Genomic DNA, 18,266 nt, shown 5'->3' with positions numbered 1-18,266 from the left:
CACCCTTAGCTCTCTCCCAAGGGATAGTTCTGGGTATAGTTCCTAAAATGGCATGCTTTGACTCTGGTGACAACTTAGGAAAAGGACTATCTCTTCATGAGCTTAGGAACTAGACACATGTGTGTGGAGAATTGGTAAAGTTTTTCCTTTTCCCCCTAATTAGGTCTGTATCAACACATGGAAGCCTCAAAAAGGAAAGTAAGGCAGCCTGGGTAGAGAGTGAGTGTGACTGGGAGTGGGGGAGGGTCCTTGTTGGTGTGACCCTCACAAATACTTTAAAACCAGCTGAAGTCTTCTCCCCTTAAAGATTGCCTCCCTCGTCACTGCCCAGCTTCCAGTAAGAGGCCAAAAAGGTAGAGTGTGAGGAACTGGGTTGATTGTTCCAATTTCCAATACCCTAGAGACAGATGTCAGTTTCTCCTGAGCCCCTGTCAAATGAATGTGTGTGTGTGTGTGTGTGTGTGTGTGTGTGTAAGGAGACAAGCAGCTCTTTCTCCTACTTTGTGGGTGTTTCTGAAGCCACTGATGTTGAGCAAGCCGTAGGTCCATCTCAGGAGCTCTCTCTTTTGGCCATTACTTGCCTCCATCCAAAGAATGATGAAAGAATCTAGTCAAATCCAAGGAAGCCTTTGGACAGAAATGAATCCCATCCTAAATGTAAGGGCAGTTGTCATCAGCCATGTGAGAATGGCTCCTTCCCCTCTCCATGTCTCCTTGCCCCTTCTTTTAGGGCCCTTCCAAGATTTCTACCCCTTCTTAATACTGTCATTTTACTCCAGGCTGTCAAGGAGGAGAAGGTACCATACAATCACTTCAGAGAAAAGGATCAGAAATTAATGTTGGGCAATGTGGGTCAGGGATGAGTTTTTTCAGATACATGGGTGGGAAGGAGACCTCTCATGCCACCGAGGACAGCATCTGTCCTACCGAAGGCACAAGGTGACTCTGAACCTTGCATTATCCCCACCAAAGGAGACAGGCACTCTTCTCTCAAGGCATCTCTCAAAGGGGCTTTTAGTTTTTCCAGATTAATGATGGATTAATTGGTCATTAATGGATTAAGAATCTGAGCAGCAGGACTCTGGTGTCCATTCATCTTTAGTGGTTTCAAAAAAGCTGAAATATGCATTTGAGCAGAGTCCCTGGTGGTGTTTATCATGGGCGAGACATGTCCCAAAATTGTCTTAGCTGTTCCACAATAGTGTACCTATGTATTAGAACAAAACGTAAGTTTTCATTGATTGTACAGGTTTGTGTGGTGTGTGTATGTGTGTTGTTATGTGTTTTGTTTTGTTTTTTGGTATATTTTACTCATTTTTAACTGAGCCTTAAAGTATATAAATTAGTAGAGGATATGCTGTCTGCTAGAGTACTTTAACAGCTACTTGGGTATTTTCAGAGGACATAAATTTAAGTGAGAATATTTTAGTCAGAACCAAAGAATCACTATTTCAGAGAAGAATTTACCTGGTACTTAAATGTTTATTAGAGAACCCAAGGGAGTCAACTGCTGTCTTTGGGGTGTGGGCAAGCATTGGTAGTGTGCCCCTCCTGAGTACACAGCACTTAGTCCAGCCTGTGAAAGCACATCACCCAACCCTGGCCATTTAGCCCACAGGGCAGGCGAAGTGTTCCTCGTGGGCAGGGTTCAAGCAGGGGAGAAATAATCCTGGGTAAAATGTCAGGATTGTAATTGTGCACCCGGCTGGCAAATACTGCCATTGCCCCTGGTTTCTGACTCAAAAGAAAGAGGTTTTCATACTCTATCCCTGACATTAGTCATGCCTTTCATTTCTCCCCCTTTCTCTCTACTCCCTTAGTCAGGGATTTGAAAGTCCAGCTGGCTATTTTCTGCTTTAAACAGTATCCCTGATCATAAATTTCTAGCAAATGAAAATCAAGCGACAGTTTCTGCTGATGTCATGTGAGGCAAAACAGAAACCAGCTGGGATTGCTCAGGGCAGTGTTGCTCTTTGGGGCTGGTGAACGAACCAGGTTTGTTATTAGAAAGAAAGTAGCAAGAGGAGGCAGTTCAATCTTGCCGTCCCACATGTGCCCAGCTGACGATCCTATCAGAAATGTGTATTCTGAAGAGCTAATATCTAAAATAGGAATGGGTTAGAAAAGACAAGATGAAATAAACGTGACAAAATAGCAAAAGATGGAGAGAAAAGAAATTCCATGTCACCAGGCAGAGAGGAGACTTGTGTTTCTGGGTGAAAGGGCTTATTGGTGCCATTTGTCTTTTTCTACTCATTTTTCCCATTCGACACGCCGATGTTACTCAGGAGGTTCGGTGATTCAATTAATATTCACTAAGGCTCAGCACGCTCTGAGTTGTTAAAGACGGCTGACAGCATATACCTCCAACTGGCCTCAACCTAACCCAGTGTGCTCGGACTGAAATAAGGTGTCATTCCCAGAAATCACGCAGGACTTTGAGCTCATCTTTCCAGTGTTTCCGTAACCTGGCGCCCAAGTACAATTTATCATAAAGCCCTAGTGCTTTTACACTTATTTATATCATTCTTTAGGTGTGAAAACATCATGTAATCACTCCTTATCCAAGTTTTTAGAGAAACAGTGGCTGCAGTGGTATGAGTGAACATCATAGTAGGGACCTTCAAAGGAGCTGCAAGTAGAAACAGGTTTCCTACTCTGAGGCCAGAGGTCAGTCCTTCCAAGCCCCTGCCTGTCAGCCTGTGAACAGAAAAGGGCACATCCTTTGGCAACGTAAGGTGCTTCACCAAAACTGTGTGGTTTAATTTTCACAACAACCCCATGAGGAAGGACTGATTAACTCTACCGTACAGCCAAGGAAAGAAGCTCAGAGAGGTTGAGAAGTTTCCCAAGGTGTGCAGCTAATATGTGGCAGAGTCAGAGTTAGAACTCGGGTCTGTTTGATTTTTCTTAAGTTTATTTATTTATTTTGAGAGAGAGAGAAAAAAAACATGAGTCAGGGAGGGGCAGAGAGAGAGAGAGGGAGAAAAAAAAATCAAGCAGGCTCCGCACTGTCAGCACAGAGCTGGTTGCGGGGCTCAAACCCACCAACTGTGAGATCGTGACCTGAGCCAAAGTTGGATGCTTAACTGACTGAGCCACCCAGGCACCCAGGCCTGTTTGATTTTAAAGCTCACATTCCAGCCTCTCCCTCTATTCTGCCTTCCTATGGGTGTGAGCTTCTAGTGGGCATAAGCAGTAAAGTGAGGGGGAAACTAAGAATTCATCCCTTTAATCAATACAGATGTTTTAAAATTCACTTTCAACCTTAAATTACTCAGGTAAACGGCCAGGTATATCAATTGTCAACATTTTTTTGCTAAGCAACAATGTAGAGTTTCCGCCTTTAATACCCAGGTAATTCTCTGCACTTCAGCTCTCTGGCTTTCCTGGCCCTCAGTCAGTGGAGAACAATAGACTGAATCCCTGTTAACTTAATCCCTCAGACCGGTTGGTGTCAGTTTGGGATTGACAACGTAAGAACACAGTTAAGCCTTTTATCACGAAAACATTGGAACTATGTGGAGCCAAGCTGTAAAGCCACCACTTTGTGCCCCGAGATGTCCCTACTTGTCAATTAGCAAGAGGCCTCATAATGTGGGACTGCATAGACTCAAGATCAAGTTTAAGTACTCTTTGGAGACTGAATCTCTTCTAATGCAACTGGGTTCACACTTTTAGCCTTACCTCAGAAATCTGGGTATTGGGACAACAAGCCACTTATTTGGTTTAATTTTAGAAAGGGATACAAAGCTCTGCTTTACTGAGACGACTAGCTTGAATGTCATTTTTCAGAATCCTGTAAAAATCTAGTGTTTTGATCCTAACGCAGCACTTAGAAGAAGCTGAGACTTAAAATATCTTCCCTCTGGCATCCTCCCATTCCTGTTTGCTCCCTTTACTTATGCAAACTGGCTTCATGACATTCTGAGGCTCCTTGTGCCAACACACCAGTTGGAAACAGAAATGTAAAAAAGAACACGACACAATTCTCTATTCACGACACATGCCCTGATTTATCACCACCAAACTGGAAAGAGGGCAAGTGTCAGACAATAATGTTTACCAAAAAGTTCTAGGATGCTCTTTTTAGGAAGAGGGGACTGGACACGGTTACCATTTTAAATACCGTTGGAAATACTGCCGAACTGAACAGTGAATGGGCTGGAGGTGTCAGTATACAGAGAAAGAGTCGCCGAAATATGTTCACATGATCAGCCTCCTCTGATGCAAACTTGAGGAGCAGATTAAATGAGGATGGGCGGGGGGGGGGGGGGGGGGGGGGGGGGGGGGGGAGTGTCTTTATCAGCTGGTTTGCAGGCTGCATCTAGACATTCCTCAGCATGGGACCACTTCCTCTCCTCTGGCTGGAGTGATCTGTGGGACCCGAGAAATGTGGGCCTGCATCTGAAGAGCAATTAAAAGAAGAAAGTGACCATTGTGGGCCAGTAAAGGCATTAAGAAGGATCTTGCATTTGAAGACTACATTTGATGTGGATAAGGGGGAGGGGAGGGGAGAGCTTTCTGGGTGGAAAGAGTGATAGGGGCCAAGGCAGAGGAAGGAATGAGAGTGAACTCTTCAGAGGCAACATACACGTATGGTGTTTGTGTGCACACAGCCTGTAGATAGATGATAGATAGATAGATAGATAGACAGATAGATATAATTTTTTTCTTGATTTTTACTACTTGATGAGTGGCAGAGTTGTTCTGTTATAAAGATGCAAAAGCTAAGGTTCATAAGGTTTAAGTGGTCTTGTTGAGGCTGCAAGGTAGCCAACGGTTGAACTAGGAGAAAATTCAGGCCCTCCCGCTTTGGCTGCAGACACCCTTTCTCTGTGCCACTCTGCCCAGATTCCTTTCATTTCACCATTGAGAGCAGTCTGGCTGAAGAGTGAAGTGGTCATGTAAGGGAGGAATAAGAGGAAAGGTTAGCAAGAGAGAGCCTGGGGCCAGGTTGCCGAGGGAGGGAGGAAATGAGTCATGCAAAATAAATGTCACCTCACTGGTGGGTTAAGGCATCCCTGGGCATAGGTCCTGAGATGCAAATAAACATCAGGGCTCTTTATTTACTTCTGTTGGATTCCCACTGGGTATCCAATGGCCTCAGGCTACGGTGTTCAGAGGTACCGAGAAAAGCTGCCAGGCAGGGGAGGATGAGGTTCTGTATGAGATTCTATATTGTCTGCAAACCCCAGTTATGCACAAGAAGGACAAAGGGACCAGAAGTAGTTTTGAGGAATCTGGAAATCCTGTCATGTCATGTCATATCATAGACTGTAATAGTTCATGGCAAAATATGTCAAGAATGAAATGTATGGATTTGAAGTTACAGTGGCAGGTAACTATCAGTCATCTAGCACATGGGCACTCCTCTAAATATATTCTAGATATAGAAAAAGGAATCCAAGATCATTACCAGTAGAACTTATCCTTGTTTTTGACGGTTTTGTGTTTTCACGTAAACATTCATTTATTTTAAAATAGTGTGTTTGTGAGCAAAGAATGGCCACAAAGAAAAACCTAAAACATACCAACTGAAAATAAAACTCCAAGATTTGGGCCACCACCAAAGCTGAAGAAATGCTTTCAAATATCATAAAGCTAATTAAAAACTAACAAACAAAGCAAAAATATCATCACCGTGTATTTTTTATAGCCACTTTAAATCTTTTTTAAAGCTGAGTATGAATCAAGGAATACATTTGGGGAAATACTATTTTTCCTCTTGGGAAATTACATTTCTAAAATAAGCATTTTCTACCCAACCCTGTCCGTCTGAACAGGCATATAAACATGAAATCAAAAATAAACAAAATCATGACTACTTAAAGTAAATAACAACCTGAGGGGAAAAAAATTTCATCTCAGAAAAATCTTTGTTAATGTTCCACTCAAAAGTGTTATTGAACACATTTTGATATCCACAAGTGATAGAATTTGGCAGGCACAGGAAATCTTTAAAAGGGGAAAGCCTACAGGCAACAATTAACACATCTGTGACAGAGAAAGATAAATACCAATATCAAGCTGGGAGCAGATTTAGTAACCATTTTGATAAAGTGTGAGGAAGAGGTTTAGCAACATGGTGACTTCCTTTCTGAAAAATGCCAAGCTAATAGTCACAAACTTCAGAAATATTTTGTAAGTTTAGATGGGCAAGTAGCAAAGTGGCTGATAAAAGCATAAGAGACTCTTAAAAACTGAGAAGAAACTGAGGGTTGATGGGGGGTGGGAGGGAGGAGAGGGTGGGTGATGGGTATTGAGGAGGGCACCTTTTGGGATGAGCACTGGGTGTTGTATGGAAACCAATTTGACAATAAATTTCATATATTGAAAAAAAAGAAAAAGAAAGGAAAGGAAATACCAAAAAAAAAAAAAGAAAGAAAGAAAGAAAGAAAAAGAAAAAAAGAAAAGTGGCTGATAAATTTGAATGTGGTCAAGTTCGAGAAATGTGTATAGAGGCTGGTTTCTAAGGTAAGTGATGAGTTAGCAAAAGATCAATAGACAGCCTTCACTGCAGACACTAGCCTAGTGAGGTATGTGGGGTCAAAGAGCTCAACAAAGACCTGATCATCCTCAGAATGAAATTTCACATCAGTGGGCAGGGTGAACACCACCATGCCCACTCACTTGTGGAGTGAGGTATACAGTTCTGGTTTCTGCTCATGAAAAATGTGGTAGAATTGGAGAAGGCTCAGAAAAAGGCTACAAAAATAATCAAGGAAGGAGAAAAGCTTTTATATCCACTTAGATAGGAGCATTGAGACATTCTTAGAGCATTCAACAGGAGCCCTAAAAATAAGGATATTCTCTTTTTCTACAAAATTACAAAATATGTTGTCCCAGATGGCTCCAGTGCCTACAGCATCTCTTTCTTTTGCTCTATTTTTCCTCTTTTTTCCCCAGAACTCAGGGGTTCAAAGTGAGCTTGAAAGACACAAGGAGTTAGGTGAAAAATACCAGGTCTGAATTAGAAAGAAGGCTGAAATGAAACAGTAAAAATCCATCCTGTTGGGGGATTCGAATGTCAAAGAAGTCTGCCACAAGCTCTGTATAGGCCCAGTGTGACAAAACATAGGCGAAAAGGCCATCCTAAAAACCTTCTGCAAGTTGCCTACTAAAGATACTGAGTCATTGAATGTTCCGTAGTGCCCCAGGCCTGGTTATGAAGCTCTCTCAACCCTATGGGACATGACACAAAAGAGTAAAAACCACTGAACTTACAAATGTGTGAGCTGCCAATTAGGATTATGAAGACCAAAAGGAAGGAAAGGAGGTAGCATTTATTGAACAATCATGACATGTCAAGCATTCATGTAATGCTCGTAACAGCCTTGCAAAACAAGTATTCCTATGCAGAGTTCACAGATGAGAAAACTAAGGCACATGGAGACTGGTGATAAAGATAACTGGTGGGAATAGAAAACTCTGTGTCTGGAACCACTGAAATAAAGAGGGCCTTTCCGAATGGCCTGTTTTGGCCCTAACTATGCTAAGTGTCCAGTAGAGCGCTTTAGTTGACTTTAGTGCCAGTCACTGCCAGCCCTCTATTCCAAATGTTCCCTTTGGATTTTGCCTCTGTGTACAACCATCACTGTGAATTAATATTTGCTTGCCTCCGCCTGCCTTTAGCTGATCACCGCTCCTAAGGTTGAGAACAACATGTATGTGCAACAGCGAGATGAGTATCTGGAAAGCTTCTGCAAGATGGCCACCAGGAAAATCTCCGTGATCACCATCTTTGGCCCTGTCAACAACAGCACCATGAAAATCGACCACTTCCAGCTAGGTTCTCTTAAACATTTTAATTACATTATTGTTTTTCTCATACGTAAGGTGGGACAAACTTTATGGGAGAGGTCAGTGGGAAATTAAGAGGAAAATTCAGGTATTCAGAGGGCTCTTTCCTTGTCGTAACAAAGGTCAGCTTACCTACCTACTTATGTTAACTGTTCCACATGGTTCTGGTGTAGGTTTTTGGCACTTTAAAATGAAAAAAAAAATATGCAAGAATTCTATGGTTTGCAGATCAATAAGGTAGAGAAAAATGTGAGAGGTAATACAGTGGTGGGACAGCCAGAAAAGTATGTAGACAGTTTCTTCTGGATCTGGAGTCTTCTTGCCTGTGACTAATACCATCTGATCTTCCTGCTGCCTTCATGCTGCAGGTGACTCACTCACAGATGGGGACCTGCCAGGCCCTTGGAAGCACTTGACTCTGGCAAGACTGGGGAGGGCTGAGAGACGCTGTTCAGCTAAATGAAAAGTCACTGAAAGTGTGGACTGAACTGCACCCAAGTCCTTTTGGAGAGCAGAAGAATTTGGCTTAATGTAGAGTTTTCACAATTTTTCATATTAATGGTGCATGTGAGGCTCAGGAGGTGCACAGCTCAGCGCTGGGCAGCTGTCTAACTTCTTGCAATTCTCATGGGAATGTCGCAAGACTTACTGTGAGTAGTTCAGCCACAAAGTCAGAAGCCCCAGATCAGACCCACCCAGTTTCTTTTATAATTATTACATCTCTGGGGCTTTATCTTTAAAAAAAAAACTTTTACCCTTCACGTATTCTCGACTTCTCAAAGTTTTTATTTTAACTATAATGAAAGTCCTTCATATTTTACCATGTGCATATCCTGCCTATTTTTCATAAAATATATTTCCTCTGAAAGAATATAAAACATATTTTCCCTATTAGTTAACAGTTAGCTTCAATATATATAACACATTAGCTCACAGATTTTTCTGTCATGTGATCTTGATGTAACAGAACACATAGTAGTCATAATTATGTCATGAGAATGTCATTTGGTTTGAATATTGTCTGGCCTCTAAATCATATTTTTTAAATTGTGGTTAAAACACAACATAACTAACTAATTTCTAAGTGCACAGTATAGTGTTTTTAACTAGAGGCACAATATTGTATAGCAGGTCTCTAGAATTTATTCAGATATGGAATTTCAGTTATGCCTTCTCTCTTTTTATTAACTCACCTTCCACTGAGATAGCTCCAAAGGAAAATAAATTCCATCCTTTCCAATGTCCCATCATAAATCATTGTGGATTGGTGATTGGTTTGTGGACATTAATCCCTGTGCGGTGTGTGTTTGGGAGAGAAAACAACAACAAGGTCCTTTACCAAAACAACAATACTCATACATACAAACAGAAGATACGACAGAAGGTCTAGAGTCAAACAGACCAGTTCAAACCAACAGTCCCAACTTATTTCTTGTGTGACTTTGGGCAAGTTACTTCCTAAGCCTCAGCCTTGAAAATAATTATATCTCTTTCACAGGCTATGGTGAGGATTTAGTAAGATAATGTGTATAAATATGTGCCATATAATAAGTACTATGGTGTGGTCATCATTACCACCATTTTTTCTGGCAGGCATCTGGAAATCAACGAACTGTCACAGGGACTAGAGCACCTATAATGAAAAGGGACTTGTAATTGCTTTCTGCTAATTACAGAATGTTAACAGTGAACCCTCATGACGGCCCTTCGAGGTCACAAGGTGCATTACTACTCCTGGTAATAAAACCAAAGCCCCAAAGACTAATACTACAAAGCCACATATTTAGTGTTTAACTGAGATTCAACCATTAGCTTCCTGGATTTTTAAATAGTAGCAAGAGCCAGTGAGCTTAATTACAGCCCAGATGTCTAGAAAGGAAGTAGGTATTCAATCTAGTGCAGAAGCTGGTGCTGGCTGGTGATAAAAGGCCTCCTCCACCAGGTGTTTCCAGTGTCAAATGTGTTGCCCACCAACCCTTACACAAAGAAACCTCATTCCTTATTTCAGAGAAGTTTGGAAAAATCATTATATGTTCTACTTCAGTCTCTATGTGGTCCCAACTGTTATAAGCATCTGGTGTTGCCTTGGCAAATTTTTAGCATTAATCCTGCTGTTTTTTAGACATCTGGATTAAATATGAGCAGTAGAGGCACTGAGGGTTTTTTCCCTGCCCTATTGGAAATCAGGTATTGTGCATTGGTGTTTGCCTCTCACTGAATGGCAGTTTGGACTTGATCTGGGGGGGGGGGGGCTTTTATTTTGTTCCTCATTTAATTCCTGGAAGGCCTTTCTCTCCTCATGTTATGTCCCAGCTTACCCTTATGGGAAAGGCCGTAGAACTTTCAGCCAAGACTGGGAGCCAGCCATGGGAAAACAGGAATTGGCATGCATCATGGGCTCAGTGAACCAAACTCTAGCCTTGACCAATTTTCAGCTGGAAATCTATCAGATGGCCTTACTTTCCTTAAAAATAAATCAAGTAGTCTCTCCTCTTCCAGACTTTTACTGGGCCTCAAAAACAGAGACCCACATCCAACTACACTGTGGGCTGTACTCACCAGCTGGTCCATCTTGCTAAGTGTATTTGAACTATAAATGATGGACCCACAAATTCCAGGAAATTTACCTTAAGATTTCAGTCGTTAGCCTAATGAAAGTCACTCATGCCTGAGGAAATTGCAATGCAGGATAAGCCCATCTGGTTTTCTCATCCAAGATAATATTATACATGAGAGTTTAGAAAGACATGGTACATTAAAGCATTCCCAATTGTTAGTGGTATTTAAAATATCAATTGGGTAGAAAAATTTGTATCTATGTCAAGAGGAGGAATTACAGACTAAGTGTGCAGATGGGAAGAAGTTGCTGGCCTAAGACACTTTGTTGCAGAACTGAAAAGAGAAACTGAGGGGAAAGCACAGCAAACATGTTTCTTTCTTAGCAGAATAGAGGGCTGAAAAATATTTGACACTGATAGTCAATCACCGGATTTTAAGGACCAGAACATATGGACATTTTTATGGGACAAAGGAAGTTCTTTGATGGCCTCCTTTGAAGGAAGAAGACTCTAAGGGTAATTGATGAGAAAGGAGGTGGGGAAGTTGATGGGCTCATGGATGGAACATGACAACAGGAAAGAAAGTGATTCCATAGTCCCATGAATAAAGAATTCATGGGTGCATTTCTAAAATACCTTTGATAGGTGAAAATGATAGACTCCATTTCAGCCTAATATTCTCTTTCTGTCTTTGATCCTGTTGAAGAGAATTGTTCTTTATGGACAAGCCTCATAGGCTCCATAACAATGTAGAGTGTCACTTTTCCTCAGGAGCACCTGAAAATTTGACCCTTTGCCCCAACTCCTCCTTTCTTCCGTCAGTAGTGACAGTGCCTGGCAGCTGCCTTCTTCAGACCCTGCCACTTTGTGCAGGGACGCAAGGCTGGGGGAGTGATCACACTTCCAGACACTGGCTTGGCGTCCCTCTCTGTTTATTCCGTCTTTGATTATCAATCACGCTGTGTCCTCGAGGCAGGGGAGCCTGCCCCCAGCTTGTCCATCATCCCATTTCACTGCCCTCTTGCCTCTCAAGTGTGTCAGTGTCAAGATCAACCCCTGATGATCAAGGGGTGAAAAGCACCTGATATGCCAACCATACAAAACAAGTGCTTGGAGAATGTGGTGGAGGAATTAGCTCTTCCAGTTGCAGTCATTAGAGAAGGTGTAAATATCAGAAAATTTTGAAAAGTGGGTTGATTCATTGGAGGGGCCTTGAAAATGGAGATTTGTTGATAGATGATTCTATCAAAGTACTTTTTGTTTTTATTTATTTTTTTAAAGAGAATTGGATTTTTGGATTCCAAAGTCAAAGCTGCACAAAAAGGTATCCACAGACAAATGTTACACCCATTCCTGACCCCTTTACCCTGTTGATCTCTGCCCCATAGGTATTTTTATGATTCCTTATTTATGAATTTAGTGCTTCTTTATGCAAATACAAATAAATATAAACATCTGTATTCCCTCCACACTTTTAGTACAAAATATAGTATATATAATACCCTGGACTTTGCTTTTTTCACCTAAAAAATATTTCCTGGAAATCTTCCCTTATGAGTATACAAAAATCATCCTAATTCTTTATTAAGTCATTGTGAGAGCCTATCATAGTTTAACTAGTACCCTTGTTAATAGACATTTAGATTGCTTTCAGTATTTTGCTATTATAAACAGTTTCACAGCAAATCACCTTATATTTATGTTACTCTATCTATGTGGGTATATCTTTACAATAGATTCTGAGAATCAGGATTATTGGGCCAAATGGAAAATGTATTTAATTTCGTTAAATATCAGCAGATTTCTCTCCACACAAGTTGTATCATACTGCAATCCCACCAGCAATGTGTAAGTGTCTGTTTCCCTAAAGCTCTCCAAAAGACTGTACAACCAAGCTTGTGAATGTTTTCAGCCAATGTGGTAAAGAAAAATGAGATCTTAGCATAGTGTGTTGGTGGGTTGCATTTTTCTTTCTATGAGTATGATTGGACATTTTTTCATGTGTTTGAGGAGCATTCATACTTTGCTTTTAGTGTCCTTTGCCTTTTTTTTTTCTATTGGATTGTTCTTCTTAATATCAATTTATAGGTACTCTTTCTAAATTAGAATGAAAATTGAGACTCCAGTTCTCTTCCCAATTCCAAGATACTGACCCAGTTTGGGGATAAGGTCCAGGAATTTATATTTTTAAACTGTTGCTCAAGTGGTTCTGATTTGCAGCTAGGTTTGGTGGAGAGCAGACGGTTAAGTGTAGGACAGAGTGAAAGAGAGGTTGGCACCAGATTTTAAAGGATTTCAAATACCAGCACAGAGAAATCAAATTTTATTTGGTAAACCATGTGAAGTCACTAAAGATTTCTAAATATATTTTTCAAATAAATTTTAAATAACTGCCCAGGTTTGGGGGAGTCAATCTGTAGGACAGAAAAGAATCTGGAAGGATGCTTTCTTCATAGATAGGACAAGTTGCTCTTTCTAGAGACCAAGAAAGCAGCAACTTTGTGATCAGGAATGGCCAGGTTAGTCTCCCCTATCAATTTGATCCAGACACTCATTTCACAATGGGTTGGTAGGCAGGCAACTGACCCATTCATATAGTAAAATAGGAGCAAGAGAATCGACTACAGAGTCATTTAAATTAATCTGTTTCCAATCAAAAGAAAGTAAATCCCATAGCTGGAGGCCAGGGTTATCATCAGCAATCTCAGAAATATCGTTAAAATAAAAGATTCAGCTTTTTATGGAGTCTTTGCCTTCAGATTTATCCATAGCTTTGGCCTGTGCTGACTTCTTGAATAGGATAGTTATATTTTATTATTAAAACAAATTTTTTTAACATGTATTTATTTTTGAGAGACAAAGTGAGACAGAGCATAAGTGGGGGAGGAGCAGAGAGAGAAGGGAGACACAGAATCCAAAGCAGGCTCCAGGCTCTGAGCTGTCAGCACAGAGCCCGATGCGGGGCTCGAACTCACAGGGCGTGAGATCATGACCTGAGCTGAAGTCAGGTGCTTAACCTACTGAACCACCCAGGCACCCCAGGATAGTTATATTTTAAATGCCATATAAATAGATTTTATCTATGTTGTGTGTTACCTCGGAAAGGGTTTATTAAGGTAGGTGATGAATGGTGCAGCGCAGTGGATGACACTCAAGAGATCAGAATGCCAAAGGAAAATAGAGTTTATTGCTCATGGGTGCCAGAGAGGAAATTGCAGCACGCCTCCTAGGCCCACAAGTGGAGCCAGGGTTGGGTCAGAAAGCAGCAGTAAGAGCAGGGAGGGGAGAGCCTAGGTCACTGTCTTTATTGGGGTTCCCAAGAGAAAGGTGAGGCAGGACAAAGTACAGAGTTTCTGATTGGCTAGTTTGAATAATTTCACCAGGCTTTGGGCTATAGGGCTGGTCCCTAGTTGCCTGGTACCTGACCCTGGATGATTAAGGAAGAGGAATATTGTTTCCTGGCGTGCACGTGTCAGAGAGAGGAGGCAGGGCATTGGGTTGGTTGGTTTGCATTTCAGAGAGCTACTGCAGGCTGCAGATTTGCTGTCTCTAAGAATTGGCTAGTTTTGGGAGAGGCAGTCTCTCCCTAGTCAGAAAGGGTTTTTAACATGTCAAAATATCATAATATATAGAAATTTTTAAATGTGGTTAATACAATTATAAGACCTCATATGTGAAAACCCAAATTTAGAAAATAAATCTATATGATGAGCTTTCTCAAATTACACTTAGACTGGCTGTGTTATAAGCTCACAAGATACAGGAAGTGTAAGGGTTTGATGATGCATTTTCTATGTGGACCCAGAACTGCTCACCTCCTTCACTCTACCCCTCACTACCCTCTTTTTTCTCACGTGGCATCTTTCTTAGGGGAGAGATGTCATGGTTACCAAATCTGTACCTAGTGTCTATGCGTACCAGGCTACAGGGATTTAGAAGACAATCAAAGGTTAGTCCCTGTTGATGAACTGCTTGTATCTAGTGGAAAGATAGATGTGTAAACAACGTGTTGCAATGCAGGGTGATAAGCATTATTGCAGAAGCAGCTAAAAGTATTGTGAGTGCATAGGTGAGGTAAAGATAGGTTGCAGAAGTAATTAGGAGTTCCCATGTAGACAGGGGTAGGGATAGCATTCCAGGAAGAGAAGGCATATTTCTAGAAACTGAAAATAGAAGCTGGAGCATATTGTATGGAAGAGTTAAGTGATCAGCTCACTAAGATAGACTGAGCCCAGGGCAGAAATGGCCTTGGCCGCTATGCCTAGGATTTGGATTTTATCCTGTCCTTGTTCCCTGTCCTTAGATGGCAACATAGCGACCCAGAAAACTTGTTAACATGCAGATTCCTGAGCCTCACCTCTAGAAATTCTGATCAAATTGGTCTGGACCCAAGGATTGTAATTTTAACAAGTGCCCCAGGTGATTGTGCCCCACCTGTCTACCCAGGTGAGGGTAGACAGTGGATCATGCTTTGAAAAACTGTTAGAGGAGATAAAGAACTTCTGAAGCAATGGGAGAGGCTGAAATGGTCCAGGAACATTGGCAGAATGCCTGAACTCAGGTGAGACAGAGTGGGAGTAGGAGATACCACAGATATCGTAGAGAAGGAGCCGTCACAGATGGAAACTTCAAATGTAATGCCTGGCACACAGTTGGTGATTAGTAAGTTGTTGCTGGAGCTGAATTTTTCTGCAACGTCATTGCTGTCTATGGTCAGACATGGAAGAACAAATACATGAAGAAATCTATTACCACCTCAACTTGGGAATTGAGATCCTTAAAGGATGGAAACCCAGGCCAATGCCCCACTTACAGGACCAGTCCCCACCAGGGTGTGACAGAGTTCAAGCTCCCTTCTGTCCCTCCTAAGTCATCTTAGGTCAAGGACAGGCTGTGTGGCATAACCAAATCCCACCACATGAGTTTGGATCTGTGAATCCATTTAGCTGGATCAAGACCATGCGGACTGTTTATAGGATTGCGTCCTCAAGAATGTTTGCTTCTAAGCCCTGCAAAGGACTAGAGAGCTTTGGCAAAACTGTTACAAAAATGTAACAAGAAGCTGCCAAATTGATGCTGCATTTCCAGACCGAGGAGAGCCTGGTGTTCACCCAGCCCTGACTGAGACGGAACGTGGAACGTAGTGGAGATCTGGGGCAGGGGCAGGCAGCTGGAGCTGGGAGCTGGCCTCACACATCCCTTCCTCCAAATTGGGCCAGAGGTGGACACTGTCTTATGGTAGAGCTGCTGTCATCCCTTGTAGGAGCCACCGTTGATCAGTGCTTTCACTGTGATTTTCCACCTCAGCACAAACATTCATTTGGGATGTAGATACTTTGCAGTCTGGAAGTGTAAAATGTTTATTTTTAATGTCAGGTCAAAACGTTTCAGAAGATCTTTTAGTTGAAAGGAGAAAACAGGCCATGACATCGGTTTCTTGCTATATCCCAGTTAGAACGAAGGTTGGCTTAAATCTTGGTCCTAGGTCTTCTCTGTCCTTGGGTGGGATATGTTTTGGTATGTTTTGGTTATGTATTGAGTAGAGAGAATACTCAATAAGAATGAGGTCGTATTAACTGAGCCTTAACCCTCACTCTGTTATTAACTAGTAGGGTAAACTTGAGCCAGTTGCTCCTTTGTGGGCTCTGTGATGGGTTTGTTCTCTGGGAAGCAGGCTCTGAAACTGAGATTTGCATACATGCGGTTAATGGGGGAGTCATCTTCGGAATAATGCTTATGAGAGGGGAGGGATACGAGAGAACAGAGAGGGAGTTTTAGTTGTAATGCAATGAACCCTTCGGAGTAGCAGTTCACTTGGAGGCAACGGGGACGTTTTTTAGATCTACCCCACTGCGTCAGCCGCTGAATGTGGGCTGTCCCCTAGGAAGAGTGTGACTTGGCAGAAAGGCACCTCCTTTCTAAGGTCAGTGATTTTCAGAGAGGGAGTCAGCGGCTAACCTTCACAGCAGCCTTGCTTCTGAAGGCAGGATATGGACAGTGCCCCAAAGTGTCTGCTTCAGTCCCTGTTTCATCTAATGCGCCATATATTATTGTTTCTCAGTAACGTGACTGGGTTCTGCTAGGTAATGTCCGTATCACTTCTCTGTTGCCACAACAAGGCTGTGTAATGACGACCCACACACTCCAGTGGTGTGTAATTATTAAACATTCAGTCATAAGCCTGTAGGGTTCAGGTCACCTGGGCTGGGCTGGGCTGGGCAAGCCTTGGTGAGGCTGGCCTATGCATGTCCAGTCAGCTGCTGGTTGGCTGGGTGGTCCTGCTGATCTTGGCTGGGCTTGCACACTTTAGGGATCAACTGGTGTCGCCCCGTCTGGGCTGAGGCCAGGGTAACTTGGTTTAGCTTATTCTTCAGAAGTCTAGCGTGCATGTTGTTCTCATGGCGACGGTAGAGGCAAGAGCAATCCCAAATGTACAGGCTCATTTCTAGCCTCTATGTCACTTTTGCTAACATCACCTAGCACTGGCCGGAGCATGTGGTATAGATGAGCTCAGAATCGAGAGGCACGACAGTTTAACTCATCACTTTAAAGAGGAGCCACAGTCACTGGACAAAGAGTGTAGGTATGGAGAAAGGTGAAGAACTGGGGCCATTTTTTTGAAATCTACTACATTCTCCAACTTCCTTCCATCCGAGCCATTTAGTGCTTTTTGTAACTTTCTCTGTGAGGTAGAGATAATGGTCTCATTTTGATTCTAATTAGGAATTTGAACTCTATCCAAATTACTCATTTCTGAATCCAGCACCCAGCATAGACTTAGCTCAGGACACTGGCTGCATTTCCAGTGTATTAACAGTGTATAACAAATACTTTATTATTTGTATTTACAGTGTATTAACAAATACTTTGTTATTACACTCCAGTGTATTAACAAATACTTTGTGGAATGAACAAAAGTATGCTGAGAATTAAAACTAGGAATCCTTAGATTCAAGAGAAAATCTTGCTTGTAAAGTTTCAGAATCATTAGTTATTAAAAACATTTTTAAATCAGTTTTTAATTATTTATTTTATTATTATTACTAATTGTAAAATATGCTCCTTGTTAAATTTTACATAATATAGACATGCTTAGAGTAAATAGTGAAAGTGTCCACTCACCTTTTCCATTCCCTAGAGGCAACCATTGTTACCAACTAGATGTCCTTCTGGACATTTTCCAGTGTCTATTCCTGTACAGATGTATTTTCTTTTATTTCCTTTTAAGCAAGAATAATGTCTACTATGCATTTTCTTCAGCAACTTGCTTTTTTAGCTCAATGAGACATAGTAAACAAAAACCAACAACATGAATCTGGCAATTTTTTTTAATTACTTTGTAATTAATTCATGACAGCAAAAATGTACATTTAAAAAAAAGTTTAGGGATGCCTGGGTGGCTCGGTCAGTTAAGCTTCTGACTCTTGATTTCGGCTCAGGTCATGATCTCACGGTTTGTGGCATCCACCCCCACGCTTAGGATTCTCTCTCTCCCTCTCTCTGTCTGCCCCTTCCTGCTGTCTCTGTCTCTCTCTCTCAAAATAAATAAGCAAACATAACAAATAGTTTATATGGGGGTGCCTGTGTGGGTCAGTGGGTTAAGCATCCGACTTTGGCTCAGGTCATGATCTTGCGGTTTGTGAGTTCGAGCCCCGCATCAGGCTCTGTGCTGACAGCTCGGAGCCTGGAGCCTGCTTCCGATTCTGTGTCTCTCCATCTCTCGGCCCCTCCCCTGTTCATGCTCTGTGTCTCTCTGTCTTTCAATAATAAATAAATGTTTAAAAAATTTTTAAAAAGTAGTTTATATATACGAAGCATATAATTTTTCACTTTGCAGAGCGCTTGGTCCTCATACAAGCTATGGGCTCCCATGCCTTTGAACTGCCTCTGTGAAGAACTGTCACA

At 41.8% G+C, this 18,266-nt stretch overlaps 1 protein-coding gene across 1 annotated transcript in view; it reads left to right on the top strand.

The window, feature by feature from the left end:
* The window catches only part of CCDC80 (coiled-coil domain containing 80), a 35,196-nt gene that overhangs the window by 3,242 nt on the left and 13,688 nt on the right, over positions 1-18,266 (top strand). Inside the window, exon 3 of the mRNA XM_019448365.2 lies at positions 7,636-7,792. Coding sequence (XP_019303910.2) covers positions 7,636-7,792 — 157 coding nt within the window. The remainder of the gene's footprint in view (positions 1-7,635; positions 7,793-18,266) is intronic.

The sequence above is a fragment of the Panthera pardus genome, unplaced genomic scaffold (assembly GCF_024362965.1).
Source record: "Panthera pardus isolate Hobbes unplaced genomic scaffold, ASM2436296v1 HiC_scaffold_16, whole genome shotgun sequence".
NCBI classification, from domain to species: domain Eukaryota; kingdom Metazoa; phylum Chordata; class Mammalia; order Carnivora; family Felidae; genus Panthera; species Panthera pardus.
Note: the sequence above shows the minus strand (reverse complement) of the source record. Positions and strands in the feature narration are given on the sequence as shown.